The 17,534-nt window shown below is 47.2% G+C and overlaps 1 protein-coding gene across 3 annotated transcripts in view; it reads left to right on the top strand.

Annotated features, from left to right (window-relative positions):
* Shank2 (SH3 and multiple ankyrin repeat domains 2) overlaps positions 1 to 17,534 on the top strand; it is a 522,268-nt gene that overhangs the window by 130,216 nt on the left and 374,518 nt on the right. For all 3 annotated transcript variants that reach the window (XM_013514155.1, XM_013514157.1, XM_013514156.1), the window contains one exon: positions 4,336 to 4,413. In XM_013514155.1, the coding sequence (XP_013369609.1) occupies positions 4,336 to 4,413 (78 nt within the window). The remainder of the gene's footprint in view (positions 1 to 4,335; positions 4,414 to 17,534) is intronic.

Below are 17,534 nucleotides of genomic sequence, written 5' to 3' on the forward strand. Positions count from 1 at the left end.
ATCCCGGCCCCTGTCTGGCACACATTGCACATTGTACTTACGCAGTGTTCTGTTCCCCATTGCCACCACTGTGCTGAGCATCCTGTGTCCGTGTCCCCTTGCCTACACACATGCTATGTGTGTGATTGCACCAGGCTCAGGTACAGATGACAGAGACCACTCTGGCCTGTTAAGTAGAATTGCGGGTTATACGAGGCACACTGAGGACTGTCCCAGGGATGGGACAAAAGTGAATCAGGACAAGCTTCATGAAGGTAAGCAGCAGTCTGAGTGATGTAAGGAGGCCGAGTGGTCTGAGGCCACTGCATCTACACTGTCACCCAGCTTTGCTGTTGCGGGTAACTCACTATCTTGGGTCCTACGTTTCCTTATTGTCAATGACTGGGTACTTCCCTAACTCACAGCGCTTCCAAGAGGCCACAAATAGGAAGCCAACATGCACTGTGCTTGGTACATAATATGTGCTCAGAAAATAGTGGCTGTCATGGTGGTGGTGGTGAAGGTATTGATGATGATGGTGGAGGCAGTGGTGATGCTGATGATGGTGAAAATGATGATGATGATAATGGTGATGGTGGTGGTGATGATGGTGATGGTTGTGATGATGATGGTGGTGATGGTGATGATTGTGATGTAGTGATGGTGATGTTTGTGATGGTAGTGATGGTGATGGTTGTAATGGTGGTGATGGTTGTGATGGTGATGATGGTGGTGATGGTAGTGATGGTGATGATGGTGGTGATGGTAGTGATGTTGTAATGGTGGTGATGGTGGTGATGGTTGTGATGGTAGTAATGGTGATAGTTGTAATGGTGGTGGTGGTGATCATGGGGATGGTGGTGGTGAGGATGGTGACGGTTGTAATGGTGGTGATGGTGATGGTGGTGATGATTGTAATGATGGTGATGGTAATGATGGTTATGATGGTGATGGTGGTGGTGGTGATGGTGACAGTTGTGATGGTAGTGATCATGGTGATAGCAATACAGCTACTGATGATGACTGGCCTTAACAAGACGCTTTCTATAAAATCAAAAAGCATCCAGGTGCACAGAATGACATGCATGCTTTATCAATTTTATTCAGACCTCAGTTCTACATTTCTAATAAAAAATACTGTGATCAGAATATCCTCTCATCTCTTATGCAATCAACTAATTAGGACTTTGATTGTAAGCAGCAAATTGTGTCTAATCTGCTGACTCCCTCAGCCTCACACTGGCTTTCTAAGAGCTCCAGAGGGAGTGAAACAGCCTAGTGTTTGTTTTTCTGCCCTGGATAATGAAGGATCAGAGGAAATTTTAAATATCAAAGGTGAGTAGGCCAGACCAATTTATCTAGAAGTTACACACACTTGCACACATGCACACAAACTTGCATATATCCTGCCTCCTGGGAGCAAGTTTTTTGATTCTAAAGAGAGCCAAAGTAAGATTGGGTGGGGTGCTGTTTGTACCTCTGTGCCCTTGCTGGTGTCCCATGGGCACTTGTCAGCTCTGTGCCTGCTTCTGTGGGGCTGACGGAAGGCCACTGTCCTCCTGAGCATCGTGGGTAGAGGTCTCCCCAAGGCCCCCAGCGAGCCTTGGTGGATACTGCCAGCTGGCGTCTCTGCCACAGGTTGGAAGCTACCACCCCCTGAACCCCACACACAATCGAGGGAAGAGACCCCGAATGGGCTAGCATGGGCTTGGTGTCTCTTAGGGTCTGAGCAGCTGGGGCCCAAGGCTAGCAGGGTGGGTGTTCTTATGAGGTTGTGGAAGTATTTGATGCCTACTCTGTTATAACAATCAGAGGCCTCATGGCAGGAGCCATCCTCCTGGGCCCTGGATAACTCCAGCACCTTAGGAATTGTAGTGAGCCTCAGAATCCTGATCCTAGGCCACCAAGTACCAGTAGCACTGCTGATTGTCGTAAGATGATGCAAAGAGATTTCCAGACACTGACAGGAGTCCACTAAGGGACAAAAGCACCCCCATGAGAACCACCACTGGAGGGGACAGGGAAACCTGTGTGGGTTTCCTTCCCACTGGAATTGGTGCAGAGCACTGTGGGAGTGGTGTGAGGTGGATTCACCCTGCCTTTGCCCCTGCCCCCAGCCACTCTGGCCTTCCTGCAGTGGGGAGAACACCTCGCGGCACAGCGTGCCCTCCAGGCCAGGCTAGGCAACTCATGCCCAGCAAAGGGGATTCTGAACATCCCAGGACACAGCCCCTCTGCCCAGAGATGGCCCCAGAGGGGACTTGAGGTGGTATGTGCCAGGCATGTAGGTAATGTCCTGCATAGAACCGGGCATGAGTGCAGCCAGGGCCCCAGGTTGGTTCTGTAGCAGTGGCCTCCCTTCAGTGCCACCACTGGGAGCTCACAGAGAAGGTTCTGCCTGGGGCTTCTGGTGGCTCTTTCTGCAAGTGGTTTCCTCACTGACTTTACCATTGGTCCCAGGTCCCAAGAGGGGCAACCCTGCCTGGCTCACAGCTACTTCCTATGCTTATGTGGCCTTCATAGCAGGGCACACAGACCTCCTGCCAGTGTAGCTCACTGTCTTTCTTCTTTGTAAATATATAGCATCTTTATTGAGATGCAGTGCACACTCCACTCACTTCACTCTTGTGGGTTTTGGCCTACTTGTAGAGTTTTGCACTTATCTCCACAGCTGATATAAGAACATTTTCATCACCCAAAAGAAAGCCTGGACCTGTGAGTGGCCACTGTGATGCATGGACCCTCCCAGGCCTAGACAGCAATCAGTCTACTTGCTGCCTCTGGATTTGGGGCGTTTGTGTTAAATCTGTTCTGCTGCCAGGCTGAGGGCCTATGCAGTGTCCCTCCCTGGGCCCTGCCATTCCCTAGGACAGGTGCCCTTCTGCGCTGCACGTCTCTGACTTGTCATTTCCCGCAGCTAACACCAAGTAGGAGTCTCTGGCTAGTTATTTCATTTATTCCTTCACTGAACAATTATGGGGGTATCGAGTCTGGGTAATCCTTCCTGTCCTCCACACCTAGACTTATGTCAAGGTGGAGCCTTGGAAATGTGCCCAGCTCAGGGTTGGACTGTGTCCTGCAATCAGCAAATAAGAAAAAGTGCCCTGGGTTAGGGTAGGCTGATTGCCCTCTCCCTGGTCTCAGAATCCTGGGCCTGAACCCCAGCCTACACTGATCATTTAATGCACATCTTAAACCCTAATTTATTCTAAATAGCCAGCTGCATTCATTAGGCAAAGTGACTGTTATGTAATCACGCACCACACAGCGAATTTTGGTTGGTGACAAACCACACATACAGCGGTGCTCCTATCAGATGATGTCACTGGTGGCACTGTAGGCGACTTGGTTTGCGGAAGTCCACTCTGTGAAGTTCCAGTGATGATGAACTCACTTGAGGACGTGTTTCTCAGAACCTGTACCCATTAATGGACACATGGCCCTAGCCAGTACCACTGCCAGCACTGCTGTCTGCCTTTGTATTTGTAGTGATCCCCTCTGCCTGCCTCGCTGGGAGCTTAAAAGGAGTCAACAAGTGGTTCTCACCCAGACCAGTGTGCAAATAAATGGACAGGGTTAGATTTATTTTCACTATAAACATTCATAAAAAATGACTGCCTGCCTGCTCGTTTACAAGGATGAGAAAAGTACATTTATCTAGAAAGACCCCTGCTATTGTCACCCTGATCCTTTTCGTTCCCAGAAGTCAGTGCCTGCTGGCACCTGGAGAGTACCCCGCTTTCATGCCACTCAGATTTGCACTTGATCTTAGCCAAAAGGCCGAGAAGGGATTCAGATTTGAAACTTTTAAAATGCAAAGGAAGTTAAGCCCACCCTGTTGGTCTGAGACATGCCTTTTCTATCTGGAAGTGTTGCTTGTCAGTTTACACCTGTCTCCCTTGTTTGTCCTGCAGCTTCCTAGGCGAAGGATTTTCTAGAATGCTCCCCCCAGGCCATTGTTGTAGTACATTTATGCTATCTGTTGATTTTTTTCTTTCTTCCTTTCTGTTTGCATTTTGCTTATGGCATTTCCCTTGTTACATGTTTTACAGATATGTACAAGACTCTCTTTCTGTAGAGTACCATCTTCCAGAGTGGAATCATTTGTTCATGGAATGGACGCATTTTAAATATTTTCTAGGTTCTGCCAAGCTGCTGTCCAAAGCATTTGCAGCAGTTAACCCTCAGCTGACAGCACCTGAGAGCCCATTTGCTCTTAGACAAAACTTACCACCCTTTTAACTTTGCAGGCACACATCCGAGACTTCTGGTGAGGGTGCATTTCCCCAAGGGGCCTTGTTTGAACAATGTCCATGCCATTGTTTTACAAGCAGTTTTCTTCATTTCCATTTGCAGGACAGCTGTGCAAGAGTGCTGCTATTTCGGGGCGGAAATAAGGAATTGAAAAATTACAACAGCCAGACGCCATTTCAGGTAAAGAAAGCTTGAGACAGCCTGCAGCGCCTGTGTGTGAGCCACTGTGGGCCACGGCTGTTTCTGCACGCTGCATGCGCCGCCTGTAGAACATGAGATTGCTCATTGTGCCGTGGATGTTCCCCGTGTTGGAGGTTGGGCTGTGGCTCTAAGCACCCCAAGTTGTTGGTGATTCTGGGTTTGCCTGTGTCTTGCTTCCTGCTGGGTCAGGTGACACGAATAAAGCAGAGGCTCCTGTCATGGAATATTCTGGAAAGGCAATAAAATCATGGCTGCTTTCGGTTCTGCAGCTGTGGGGAAGTGCAGGCTCTGACATCCACTGACTGAAGTGGACAAGCTGAAGGGGTTACTCAGTCTATGCCTGTACTCTGTGCTGTCCCAGAATGTAGGAAGAACCCCTGCACCTGGTGTGGCCATGAGATTCCAAGGTGGAACACACCACCAGCTCCTAATTTTTTAAAACATTGGGCAAAATACATATAACACGGAAGTTCACTATTTTAACTATTTGAACATGTAACAGCTTAGTAGCATTGAGGTTATTCATGACGTTGTACAGCCAATCACACCGTCTAATTATAAACTCTTTCCAACAGGAAACCCTGTACCCCAACCCATCACTCCCATTCCCTCTCCTCCCGGCCTCTAGACATTCACTGATCTATTTTCTGTACAGATCTGCCTGTTCTGGACGTTTCACACAAGTGGGACCATAGAGACACCTTTTGATATTTTACACAGTCAGTGGATATATAGCCACTTAAACTGAGGAGACCAGGATACTACTCTTTATTTAGAAATAACTGTTATATTTTAATGAGCTGAGAGAAGTCTTTAATTTAGAATTGGGTTGCACAGATGATGTTTGGAATGCTGTTCTTAGACATTACTAATATGTACAGACTTGGTGCCTTGAAAATGAATGAGTTCAGGTCAGCAACTGGATCCAGAGGTTATCACTGCATTCAAGAATTTCCTGACTTCTTCAGTCTTGCTGGGCCTGGACTTTAATGTTGTGTCGTGCTGTTTGCAAATGTTTTGTGCACTGGGGCTGGCGGAAGTGGGTTCTTGCCTTGCTGATGGGTCTGTAAAGTTTACAGGGACCCTCCAGGACAATTTCCTCTTCCTAATGGTGGATGTGAGGTGCTGCAGGCCCACTCACTTCCAGCAGTAACTACATTTGTCCCCTGGGGTTAGCTATGGACTAGTGGACCTGGTTTACAGATCTTTTTCTTTTCTTTTTGTGACTAACGTGTTTCTTTGGTTCTTTAAACAAAAGTTTCTTAAGTTGCTTATTAATAGCAGCTGAGGCAGGCATTTAGATAGTAAAAGAGAGCTGTTTCTGACTCTTTACACTGGCTTACAACTAATGCATGATGCTCTGGGGAAGCGAGCCTTCTGTGCCATTCAGAACAACAGGCCAGTGTACACGCCCCCTTCCTGTCAGTCCTCTGCTGTACCTTCACCACAGTGAACACGTGAGATGTCATCCTTCACGCCTGAGTCCTGGAAGGATACCTAATACACCCTTATGGCGGCAAAACTGCACCAGCACAAACCCAGGACCACCGTTGCACTGTGGCAAATGCTGTTGAATTGGTCTGACTTTGTACCCTCCAAATGCTGCCTATGTAACCAGTGGGGTCCTTGTCCAGCTGCTCTGTGCATCTGTAATGGGCCCTAACTGCAGCTCTGGAGCTGTTTTCCTCCTTTGTATCTCCCAGTCTCGTGTTTTAATAATGTGTAACAAATGAGTTCACTCTATGGATCTTTGCCCATACAAGTCCTCCTTTTCCATTTGCCGTTCATAGTTCTTCCCCCAATTATGAAAAAGGAACTTTGGTACTGAGTTTGTGAGGGAGAGAATGAGTGACTGCCTCACTTAAGAGGGATCAAATATGCTCACCCAGAAAGTAGTGGTGCTGTTTGCTATCACTAGGAACACAGTTGTTTTGTGTGCGTGAGAAATCATGGAGTTTATCTGGCTGTGCCTTTGCTTAATGATTTGATCCTGATACTGACCCAGCAGTGCCAGAAGGATATAAGATCTTGAGAAAAATGTCAGTTCTCAGACTTCACTGCACTCCATGGGATTAGAGCACCTGCTTCAGGGAGGCCTCCAGGTTTCCTGATCCTGCTCAGGTTTGGGAATGAAAAGACAAAAATAATTTAGTTAAGGACAAGAAAAAGGAGAAGAAGCACTTAAAGCATTACTGGGGTGTATCTTCAACAGCAGTAGTGGTGCTGGTGTTAAACAGCGATGGGAACCCTTTAGCGCTTTCAATGATGCAAACAGCCCATTGCAGCACGAATGCCATAGGTTCACCACCACTGCTAGTAAAGATGATGACAGTAATGGTGGCAGTGATGATGGTGATGGCGGTGATGACCATGAATGTGGTGAGGAGGCCACTGATAATGGTAGTGATGGTGATAATGATGGATCTTTCCACTTGAACAGTTTTCAAAGCTTCCAACCGAAGCTTTTTCTTTTTTTTTTTTTTTTTTTTTTGGTTTTTCTCCGGTACCGGGAACTGAACTCACGACCTTGCGCTTGCCAGGCAGGCGCTTTTCCGCTGAGCTAAATCCCCAGCCCCCGCTTTTTCTTATTTGAAAGAGAATAAAAATAACAACAACAATGAAGACAAAAACAAAACAATACAAAAACAATAAAAATAATACAGGATTTCAAAACAAGATGATAGGAATTAACAATGGTTGTTATAAGTTCATCTGGAACTAGAAGAGGCCTAGAATAGCAAAAGCAATCTTGGGAAATAAAGGAAAGACAGGAGGCATCACAATTCCTGACTTAAAATTATATTACAAAGCTACTATGATAAAATCAGCATGGTACTGGCACAAAAACAGACCTGAAGATCAATGGAACAGATTAAAAGATACAGATACAATTACAAACACACTCAGTCACCTTATCTTCAACAAAGGGGCCAAACATATTCAATGGATGGAAGATAGCCTCTTTAATAAATGGTGCTGGGAAAACTGGCTTTCCACATGCTGAAGACCAAAACTAGACCCATGTCTTTCACCATGCACTAAATTAAAGTCAAAATGGATCAAAGATCTAAATATTAAAACAGAAACAATTTATTGAAAGAGAAATTAGGTAAAAAATCTTGACGACATTGGGGTAGGCAGAGAGTTCATGAACAAAAAACAAACTGCACGGGAAATACTTCAAAGAATCAGCTACTAGGATCTCATCTTATTGAAAAGTTTTTGCACACCTAAAGAAATCACCAATAAAGTAAAAAGAAAACCCACAAATTGGGAAAAAAATTTTAGCCACAAAGGACTTCTATCTAGGACGTATAAAGATTAAAAAAAAATCAGGCCCCCAAATTCAAAGACTCAATCCAAAAATGGGCATCTGAGATGAATACACACTTCTCTAATGAAGAGATACTAATGGTGAATAAATACATGGAAAAATGTTCAACATCATTGGTCATTTGAGAAATGCAAATTAAAATGACACTGAGATTCCATCTCACCCCAGAAAAAATGGCTATCATCAAGAAATCAACCAATAACAAATACTGGAAAGGCTGTGGGGAGAAAGGAACCCTACACCACTGCTGGTGGGAGTGTAGATTGGTGAAACCACTGTGGAAATCAGTTTGGAGATTCCTCACAAAACTAGGATTGGAAGTCCCATTTAACCTAGCTATTCCCCTTCTGGGTATTTTCCCAGAAGAATTAAAGACATCATGCCACAGCAATATATGTGCACCTATGTTTATAGCAGGAAAATTTGTTATAGCTAAATCTTGGAAACAACCCAAATGCCCATCTACTGAAGAATGGATAAAAAAGTTGTGGTATTTTTATACAATGGGGTATTACTCACCTATTAAAAAGATAGACTTGAGACTTTTGTAGGCAAATGAATGCAACTAGAGACCATACTCATAAGTGAAATAAATTGGATGATGTGTAAACATCATATTGTCACCTTGGTGTAGGAACCTGAAAGAGTAGGTAAGACTCAAAATGTACAATAGATGATAGGGAAGGGAAAGAAATTGCTCAAAGGAAGGAATGACTGGGATGAAGGAAAGAAGATAAGGAATGCAAAATATAAATATATATATGAATAGCTGTGATGACTGTATTGCTGATGTCTGATGGTGTATTGAAATGAACAGTTACAATTTTTTGTGTTCTGATCAACTTTACATGCTTGTGTCTGGTGGTCTGAGCAACTGACTTGAAGGTAACAATATGCAATAGAATTATAATGGTGAACTCCTACCATCTGGTCTAGGGAAACTCTGTATTATCTCTAATGTTTTATCAAAGAATTATTTTCTTATTCTCTTTAATGGTTTGAGCAATCTTTCATTCTTACATCTGGTAATCTGAACAATGTAATTGAGGATAGTGATATGTAATGTAACAACCACTGTTGATTCATATTATTTTGTCTTGAGACTCTGTTTCACTTTGAATGTTCTTGCTTTGATTTGTTTATGTTTGTGATACTGGGATGCTACTACCATTCTATTTTGTTTGTTTGTTTTTCATTTGCTACTCTCTTTAAAATAAAAAAGAGAAAAAACAATGGTTGTTATATTACATATTGTTATCTTCAGTGAAGTTGCTCAGATTACCAGATGTAAGAATGCAGGATTGATCAAACAATTAAAAACAATAATAAATAATAAAAAAATTGAAACAATACAGAGCTTCATCAAACAAGGTGGTAGGATTTCAGCAATGGTTGTTTTCTTGTGTATTGTTATCTTCAAGTTAGTTGTTCTAATTACCAGATATAAGCATGCAAAATTTGTCAGGAGAAAATTAAAAAACAAAAAAAAGCATTAACTGTTTCCTTCAATAAACCAACAGTACACTTAGACATCAGCAATACACTTAGCTAGTATATTTTTTCTTTAATTTTAAAGAGAAAACATCAAAAACAAAGGCATAAACAAAACAACATAAGAACAATAAAAATGATACAGAATTTCAAACTAAAGCAATAGAAAATCAACAATGGTTATTATCCTACATGCCACTATCCTTAGACAACCAGACACAGGCATGCAAGACTGATCCCAACCGAGCCTTTTTAACTGTCCATTTATGGGAGAAGAGGCGATAAAGATGCACAACTTGATGTTATGGTTGGGATCTAAAATGTCCCTGAGAGGGTGTGGTGTGTCAAAGGCTGATAGGTTTTTGAGAAGTGATGGGACCAAGAGGGCTCTAACATCATCAATGAGTCAATCCATTGATTAATTCAGAGCACCTTAGTCAATCCATTGATTAATTCAGAGCACCTTAAAGGTAGAGATGGCAGAACTGAGCACCTGATTTGATGAAGCTGGTTACAAGGCTGTGGCCATAAGGATATGTTTTGTCTCTGGCCCTCACTCTGCTTCCTATCTGCTGTAAGGTGAGCCACTTTGTTCTACCATGTTTCTGCCTCACCAAGGGCTGAAGCCTCTGAAGCCATGAGCTAAAATAAACTCTTCCCCTGCATTTTGTCACAGTGATGGAAAGCTAGCACACTGGAATTTTAAAAACAGTGATGGAGTCAGTGGCCTCAGGCCTCCTTACTTGCAGCCCAGCACTCTGGGTCCTGGGGTAAGGATGTTGCCTCCTCCTAACAGGGAATAAACCTTGCATCCTGACATGGACTAAGCATCAAGATCCTTCCATAGCATTCAACTCGACAGAAAACATCCTAAAGACAACGAGAAATGAGAGGAGTTCCAACAATGGGGGACCAAAGTCAAGGTGGAGCCATAGCAAGGGAGAGAGATAGAGGTGGCAAAAGTGAGCAGTGTGAAAAGTTGTCACACGACGAGGTGCTAGCACCCAGCTGCCTACCTGGACACTAATGTACACATTTCCACAAGGGTGCTGTGTACACATGGTAGAAGTACAGAACGTGATTCTCCAACATGCGCACGGGTCTCATTCAATCTATGGGAGCACAACAGAGGAAAAACTGAGAAGAAATTTTGCTATAACACCACAGTGTTATAACCAGCCTGAGTGTCCACCTGCTGGCCTGTCCTATGAATGTTAGACTTGCCAGCCCCACAGTTCTGTAACTCAAGTCCTTAAAACAGGGGTCCTCAACCTTGTTGGCACCGGGGACTGGTTTTGTAGAGGACCATTTTCTGTGGGTTGTATAGGGGTAGGTGTGTGATTCAAAGGAGCATGCAATCTAAATTGCTCTCATGCTCAGCTCACAGCGAGGTTCGCGCTCCTATGAGAATCTAATATGGCCTCTAGTCTGACAGGAGGTGAGGCTTAGGCAGCAAGGAATGGGAAGCAGTTAATAAATACAGATGAAGCTCCACTTATTCATCCACCGCTCACCTTGTGCTATGAAGCCTGGTTCTTTATAGGCCATGGACTGATACTGGTCAGTGGCCCAGAGGTTGGGGACCCCTGCCTTAAAATAGACCTTCAGTATATTTGTGTGCATGTAAAAGTTATGTATATATAAAGATCTGCACATAGATCCAGATATACACATTGATAGATTTGTCCACGTAGACATGCACATGCACTTGTGCGTGCATGTGTGCAAACAGACACACACACACACACACACACACACACACTCCCTCAACCAGTCTTTCTGGCCATCCCTGGTTGACACACAGGAGAGCTGACCTGAGCCACTCCTGCCACTGTAACCACATCAGGAGGGGCTGCAGTGTGCGAAGCTGAGCCCTCAGCCCTGGCAGGGCACATGTGGAGAAGGCCACCTGCTTCCTCCTAGTGTCACTAGCCACCTGTCTCCAGGATGCAGCTGGCAGTTGCCAAGAAGACATTCAGAAGCAGAGAAGCAGAGAAGGTGGAGAAAATGCAAAGAGGAAATGGCAGTGAAAGACATCCAGAATGGCTTGAAGTCCAGGCTCACATGGCTCAGGTGGCCGGAGGCTGGGATGGGGCAGAGCAGGCCTCGCAGTGGAAGCCTTGCAGTGGCTGTGGTGTCCAGAAGAGGGTTCTCACGCCTTCTCTGGATGCATTCCCTGCCAGTACCCTGTGTTGTTCCCACGGAAGTTTGTGGATCTCCATCCTTTGGGTTTTAGGGAGACCTCATTTTCTAGGTGTGACTGATCGCATCATTGCCTGCTGGTGACCAGCCCAGCCTGCAGAATGTTCACACCCTTTAGCCACACAGTCAGCTACCCTGGCACCAGCCCCATTTTTAGGGATGTCCACAAGTCCCTTGATGTTGACATCAGCTCAGATGTAGTCCAAAGGGGGTTGTTAGAAATAACCAAAGACAATCTGGTCACCTTCACAGTGTTTAGGGAATGCCAGGTGCATTAGGAGCTCTGCACCATGGCTGGGAACAAAGACCGCACTTCTATTTCTTATTTTCAGTCCCAGCAACACAGGGCAGAGCAAAACCTTGAGTTGGGAGAGAACACGACACGTGGCAGCCCATGGTCCCTGCCTAGTCCTGTGCTCAGGGAAGACGCTCAGTTCTGAAGAGTTTCTTCTAAAAGTTCTGCTGGTCTTATTTGGGATTCAGGCTCTGTTCCCATAGAAACAGGGAAGTTGGGTTTCTAGATGAGGGGAGAGAAAGCCGAGTAACCCAAAACGTGGTGACAGACGATGCATATTTATGATGAGCCACAAGCGGGGGTCAGAGTCATTCTCTTACCTGATGCACACTGAGTGTCAAGCGAGAGCCATGCTGCTCCTGGGTCCTGGGAGAAGACGTCTGTGAGCCCGACAGCACCCCAGAGCGCACATTAGATAGGTTGCAAGGAAATAGACCTAGCCAATGTCGGCGTTGTTAAATATCATGAGAAGTAAAGCAGAATGGGAACAGTAGAGTGAAGGGGACAGTGTTGCAGAGACCCAACTTTTCGGTGACAGGCATATTGGGGAGGGCAGCCTCTGGGCACCCCAGACATAGGACCTCTGAGATGTTTGAGCAGACACCAGGAGAAGGGAGGGCGTGGGCCCTGTGGGTCTCTAATGGAAGCAGTTCAGTGAATAGAACTCTTTCTCCAAGTACCTGTGGTTCAATTGCTCAGTGAAAACACCCCGAGGGAAGCCCCCTGTTGACAAGACAGTCTTAGTCCCTTTCCCATTGCTGGGACAAACCCACAACACCCACAACTTGAAGGAAGAGAGGTTTATTTTGGCTCATGGCTTCCATCCATGGCTGCCTGGCTCCAAGGCAGAAAAAGGATGGCAGAGGGGCCTGGCAGAGGAAGAGGTGCTCAAGCTACAGCAGCCAGAGGGTAACAAGAGAAGGGAGAGCTGGGGACAAAAAGATACGCTTCCAGGTCACACCCCCTGTGACCCACCTCCCGCCAGGCCCCCCTTGCAGCACATGCAGCTGTGCACTTCTCAGTGGATGAGTCCCTGGGTGAGTACAGCGCCCCGTGATCCAGTCTCCTTCCACACACATGAGATTTTGTGGGGGCCTTTTAGACCGAAACCATAGCAAAGACCCACCGATACCGACATAGTTTGTTTCCATTCTGAGAGCGAGCGCTTCACATTGAAAATGACAGGTGACCCTCGGTGAGAGGAAGCTGTTAAACAGCAGAAGAAAAGACGCTGTTTCACAAGGAATGGAGCCAGCTCAGGGGACAGAAAGGAGCTTCCAGTATGTACACCCAGTGTCCTCTGAGCAGTGGGAGAGGATGTGGCCATCCAGGCATGTGACGTGGAAGAAAGGAGAAATCTAATTTCACTCTTCAAAAGCAAATCCTTAATATCCTTTCCATTTCCGCTCCCGCGACCTCACACAGGTCCCTATGACTTTGGGCAAGTCTGCAGCTTTTCATTCCAAGGTCTGTGGCATTTGGAATCAGTGACCCTTTAGCTTAGATCCTTCTGCCACTCCTCAGCCCTGTCCCAACTGGGCTTGGCACCTGCTCATTCCTGAACCCAGTGGGACCCTGCATGAGAGCCAGCTCCGGTCTGCCTCAGGTTTCTGCCTGTTAGTGGTATCACAGGAACCCTGCATTTCAAAGTGAAGCCTGGCTTCCAGCTGGGCTCCTCCTGCACCCAGGCACAGCAAAGTGGCCACAAGGTCCTAGAAAGCTTGCTGAGCCTGGCGCCGGAGGTGCCCTCCTGGCCACAGCATGGCCTCACTTCCCTAGTGTTTTATCCAGGAATTACTCTGCACTGCCATTGTCTCCAGCAGGGGGCGGAACCTCCCTTAAACACAGACAGCTCCTTTGAGCACTCAGGGATGGGAGACTGTTCAGCCAGGTGGGCAACATACCCTGCCCCCCACCTTTGCCAGGGGGATTCCTTCTCACTCTTCAGAGCCTCTCTGAAAGCTTCCTTTTGGTTCCCATATTATCTGCTATGCACCTCTTACCTACTTTATTGTATTATAGTCAATAGGTTACACTTTGATCTTCCAACCTGACATTTAAAGTCCTTGAGGAAACAGAAGCATTAGCTCTTCCATCTTTGCATCCCTGATGCCCAGCCTCAGACCTGCGACCCTCAGTAACTGGAATTTGAAGGGACAGTGGCTTGAGCAAGGGGAGCTGCCTGGTCACAGAGTTCCTTGTAACTTCTTGTTCCAGCCACTAGGTGACAGTGTTAACCTGGGGCAGCTTGGTGCCAGGTGGGCAAGTGGGAAGCGGTTTGTAAAATGCAACAGGCTAGGAAGCCATGGTGCAGCTGATGCTTAGCTAAGACATTTATAGATCTGTTGCTTCTATCCTGAGGAAACATCTGTCTTAAAGTTGTTTGTTATTTAGAAATGAAGATGTCTCAGGCAGCTATAGCAAAACTCCACAGACAGGGTGCCACAAACAGTAGACAGTGACTCTTGTAGCTTTCTAGGTTGAAGTCCAAGATCAATGTTCTGGCTGATTTGGTTTCTCCTGGCAGCCTCTTCTTGGCTTGCACACAGTGGGGAGAGAAGTGGCTCTGATGACTCTTCTTGCAGGGGCACTATTCCCTTCACAAGGGCCCTACCCGCATGACCTCATTAGATGCTAAGGTCCCATCTCCAGATGCCAGCATCAAATGCCAGTGGCTGGGGCTCTGAGGGGTCGTCTGAGCATACTGTGATGCTTCTGTTGTTTGTGGAATTTCTTATCCCTGTGTCACCTGGAAGGAACTGGGTGTATTTGTGTCACTCCTTCTGTGCTGGTGGCATGCACATAGGCCAACATCTGCCCAGCTTGAGAGGGAGCACTCTAGCAGCTTTGGGCCACCAGGGAGGGCCTTTTCTGAGTATCCACTGTGACACCCAAGGACCGAGGGCTCCATTTCTGTAGCATGACCCTAATGCTTTGTACATGTAAGCATCATCAATCAGTCTTCCAGATCCAGCAGGAAGACGGCTGAAATTGGGGGTTTTCACACCGCAAACAGGCATCCCCTGGCTCTTCTCCCTCAAGCAGGGATTCAATGTAGTAACACCCCATAGATCTTGGTCTCCCTGTCAGACAATGCTTCAAGCTTCCTGAGGGCAGAGACCACATCCCCACTGTGCCCACTGCATCCCTATCTGTAGACAGGGGGTCTTCATTCACATTTGAGTGAGTGAAGCACCCGTGGTCCTCCCTGGGGACAGTTTGTGCCTGTGGGTGTTTCTCAGCCTTTATCCTAACTGCCCCTCCCCTGTGACATTCTGATGCCGTGCTGACACTGTTACTTTCCCCATGCCTTCTGGGCTGTCTGTCTGGAAGGAGTGAAATATTTTCCTGCCAGGAACCAATTTTCACTTCCAGAATGTGGTTCTGCCCCTTCTGAGGCAATTAAAGGCATTACAGCTTTCTGATTTGGGGAACTTTCCAGATTTGGTATAGTTACTTATTGGGCAATGTCAGAGAGCAGATAAAAAGCTTATTGGGAGACCCAGGGAGATATGTTTGTTTCCTGGGATCTTCATGACCAGTGGCTGCTATCTGGGTAGATGAAGTAGACGCTTGGTCTGTCACAGTTCTGGAGACTGCAGTTGAGGTCAGATGTCAGCAAGGCTGAGGTGCTTCTGGAAACCAGGAATGAAAGCGTTGTGGCCTTGTGTCTTCCAACCTCAGTTAGGTGCCGGCTGGCAGTCTTGGCATCCCTGAGCTTGTGGCTACATTGCTTCTGTCTCTGCACCCCACCCCACCCCCAGCCCCACGTCACAGTTTCTTTTCCTCCTCTGTGCCAAACTGCTCCTCTTTTAAGGACATGTGTGATCACACTCGGGTCCATCATCTCAGGATCTTTAACTTCCCCTCCCTCGGGCACACCCTGTAGCCCTGGGAGGTTCCTTGTCAGAAGTTCCAGGGTTGAGACCTGGTGTCTTTTAGAGAACATTATTCTATCACCACAAGAGGTCAGGAGAGCAGCCAAGCAGCGTAGAGGTGGGGACAGTATTGTGCCTTCCCTGGCTGTCAGAGGGAAGGGAATGAGATGGGATGTTCTGTAAGATCTAGGGACCAGGGAGGCTGTGTCAGCCAAGTCAAGGGAATTGAGCTTTTCGGTTGAGGGCCAAGTGCGTGCTGTCTGCACCCTGATGGGTACAGCTGGGGGCTTCTTAAAGTGAAGTGTGCAGACCCCAAGAAGTTTCCAGCGATGCCAGGGCCAGGGAAGGGGACAGCAGGAGCAGCCCGGCCCCATTGTTGAGGGGAAGGTTGGCAACTTTCATTCTGTGGGGTGTGGCATCCTCTCCCCTTGTGTCCTAGCCACTTTCATCACTGCTGGGATGAAATATCTGACACCCACAGCTAGAGGAGAGATTGATTTTGTCTCACAGTTCAGAAGTTCCAGTCCATGTTCACAGGCCCACAGACGTGTTTCAGCACCGCAGGGGCATGGCAGCATGGCCTACGTGGAGGGAAGCTGCTCATGTTAGGGCATCCAGGGGGTGAAGAGAGAAGAAAGATACACCCTTCCAGGCCACGCCTCTGGCAACCTGCCTCCCATCAGGCCCCACTTTCCAACAGGTCCAGTCCTCTTCCAAATGCCCTGCCTACGAGTGCACAAGGCTCTTGGGGGACATCTAGATGTAAAACGTAACATCTAGGAAGGTCTCTCCAGCCACTGCCTCCTCCCACCCTGTGTGCCGCACTTCAGTCCTGCTTGCTCTGCAGTTAGTCCCAGTGCCCTGGGTGTCTCTCCTAGGTTAGCTACCAGCCCCAGGACCCCATCCCTGCAGTCAGGTGCCTTTGCAAAGGCACAGGTTAATGAGGCTGTGGCTCGCTCATCCCCACAGGCCTTTGCACTTTGTGCTCAGCCCTGCGCAGTGGCCATTGACAGCTCTGGCTCTGGCTTGTGACATTTTGCACATGCTGTACTCACAGTATTTCTCTGCCTGGAAGTCCCTGCCGTATAGCATGGTGCCCTCCTGTTCACTGACCCCACTCCCACCGCAGCTTATTCCCCCCGGAGCAGCCCCACCATACTATGACTGCCTCTGGGTCTGGTCTGTCTGCTTGTAAATGGTGAGTTTCCACAGGCAGGGACCGCATATGGGTCGCCAGGGTCCTCTTCTTGGACCCCCACGTGAGCAGTCATCAGTAAATACCTGCCCACCAGCTGGCTTTAGTGGACAGGATGATACTTGAGTGAGATTTTACAAATCCTCTGATGGCCTCTACCCTCTTGACTTCTCTAGTGGCTCCTGAGGTATGATGTGCATGTAAGTTTTCAGGAATATGCTCTTCCTCACTGGGGAGGGAGTTGTGTGTTCCAACCAAATCCCAAGGATAGTAACTAAATTGGTGACATTCAGGAAGCAGTCCCTTATGCACCCGGCCCTCTCCATGTTCTGTGCTGATTCTCAGTGTCCTCAAGCCCATTTCTAGTCCTGGGCTGGTCCCAGCTGTCCCCTGGCTGGAATCTGCCAGTGCATTTTGTTCAGGCATATGAGAACCAAGGCAGGCCTGACCTTGGAGAGCAGCAAGGGTGGAGGGCCAGGAAGGACGCAGCTAGTAGAGAGCAACAGAGGTGGGAGGTCTTGGTCAGGAGACAGACACACACACACACACACACACACACACACACACATCATACACATCATACCCCTGGGTCCCTGGATCCCAAAAGGGGCAGCTGGCAGTGATGTTTCAAGAAAAATTCATGCCAATCATGAAATCTCAGCGTTGGCAAGGGACACGAGGAGAAGGGCTGATTCTGCCACGGAG

Source organism: Chinchilla lanigera, unplaced genomic scaffold (genome assembly GCF_000276665.1).
Source record: "Chinchilla lanigera isolate Chin_1 unplaced genomic scaffold, ChiLan1.0 scaffold00021, whole genome shotgun sequence".
In the NCBI taxonomy this organism is placed as follows: Eukaryota; Metazoa; Chordata; class Mammalia; order Rodentia; family Chinchillidae; genus Chinchilla; species Chinchilla lanigera.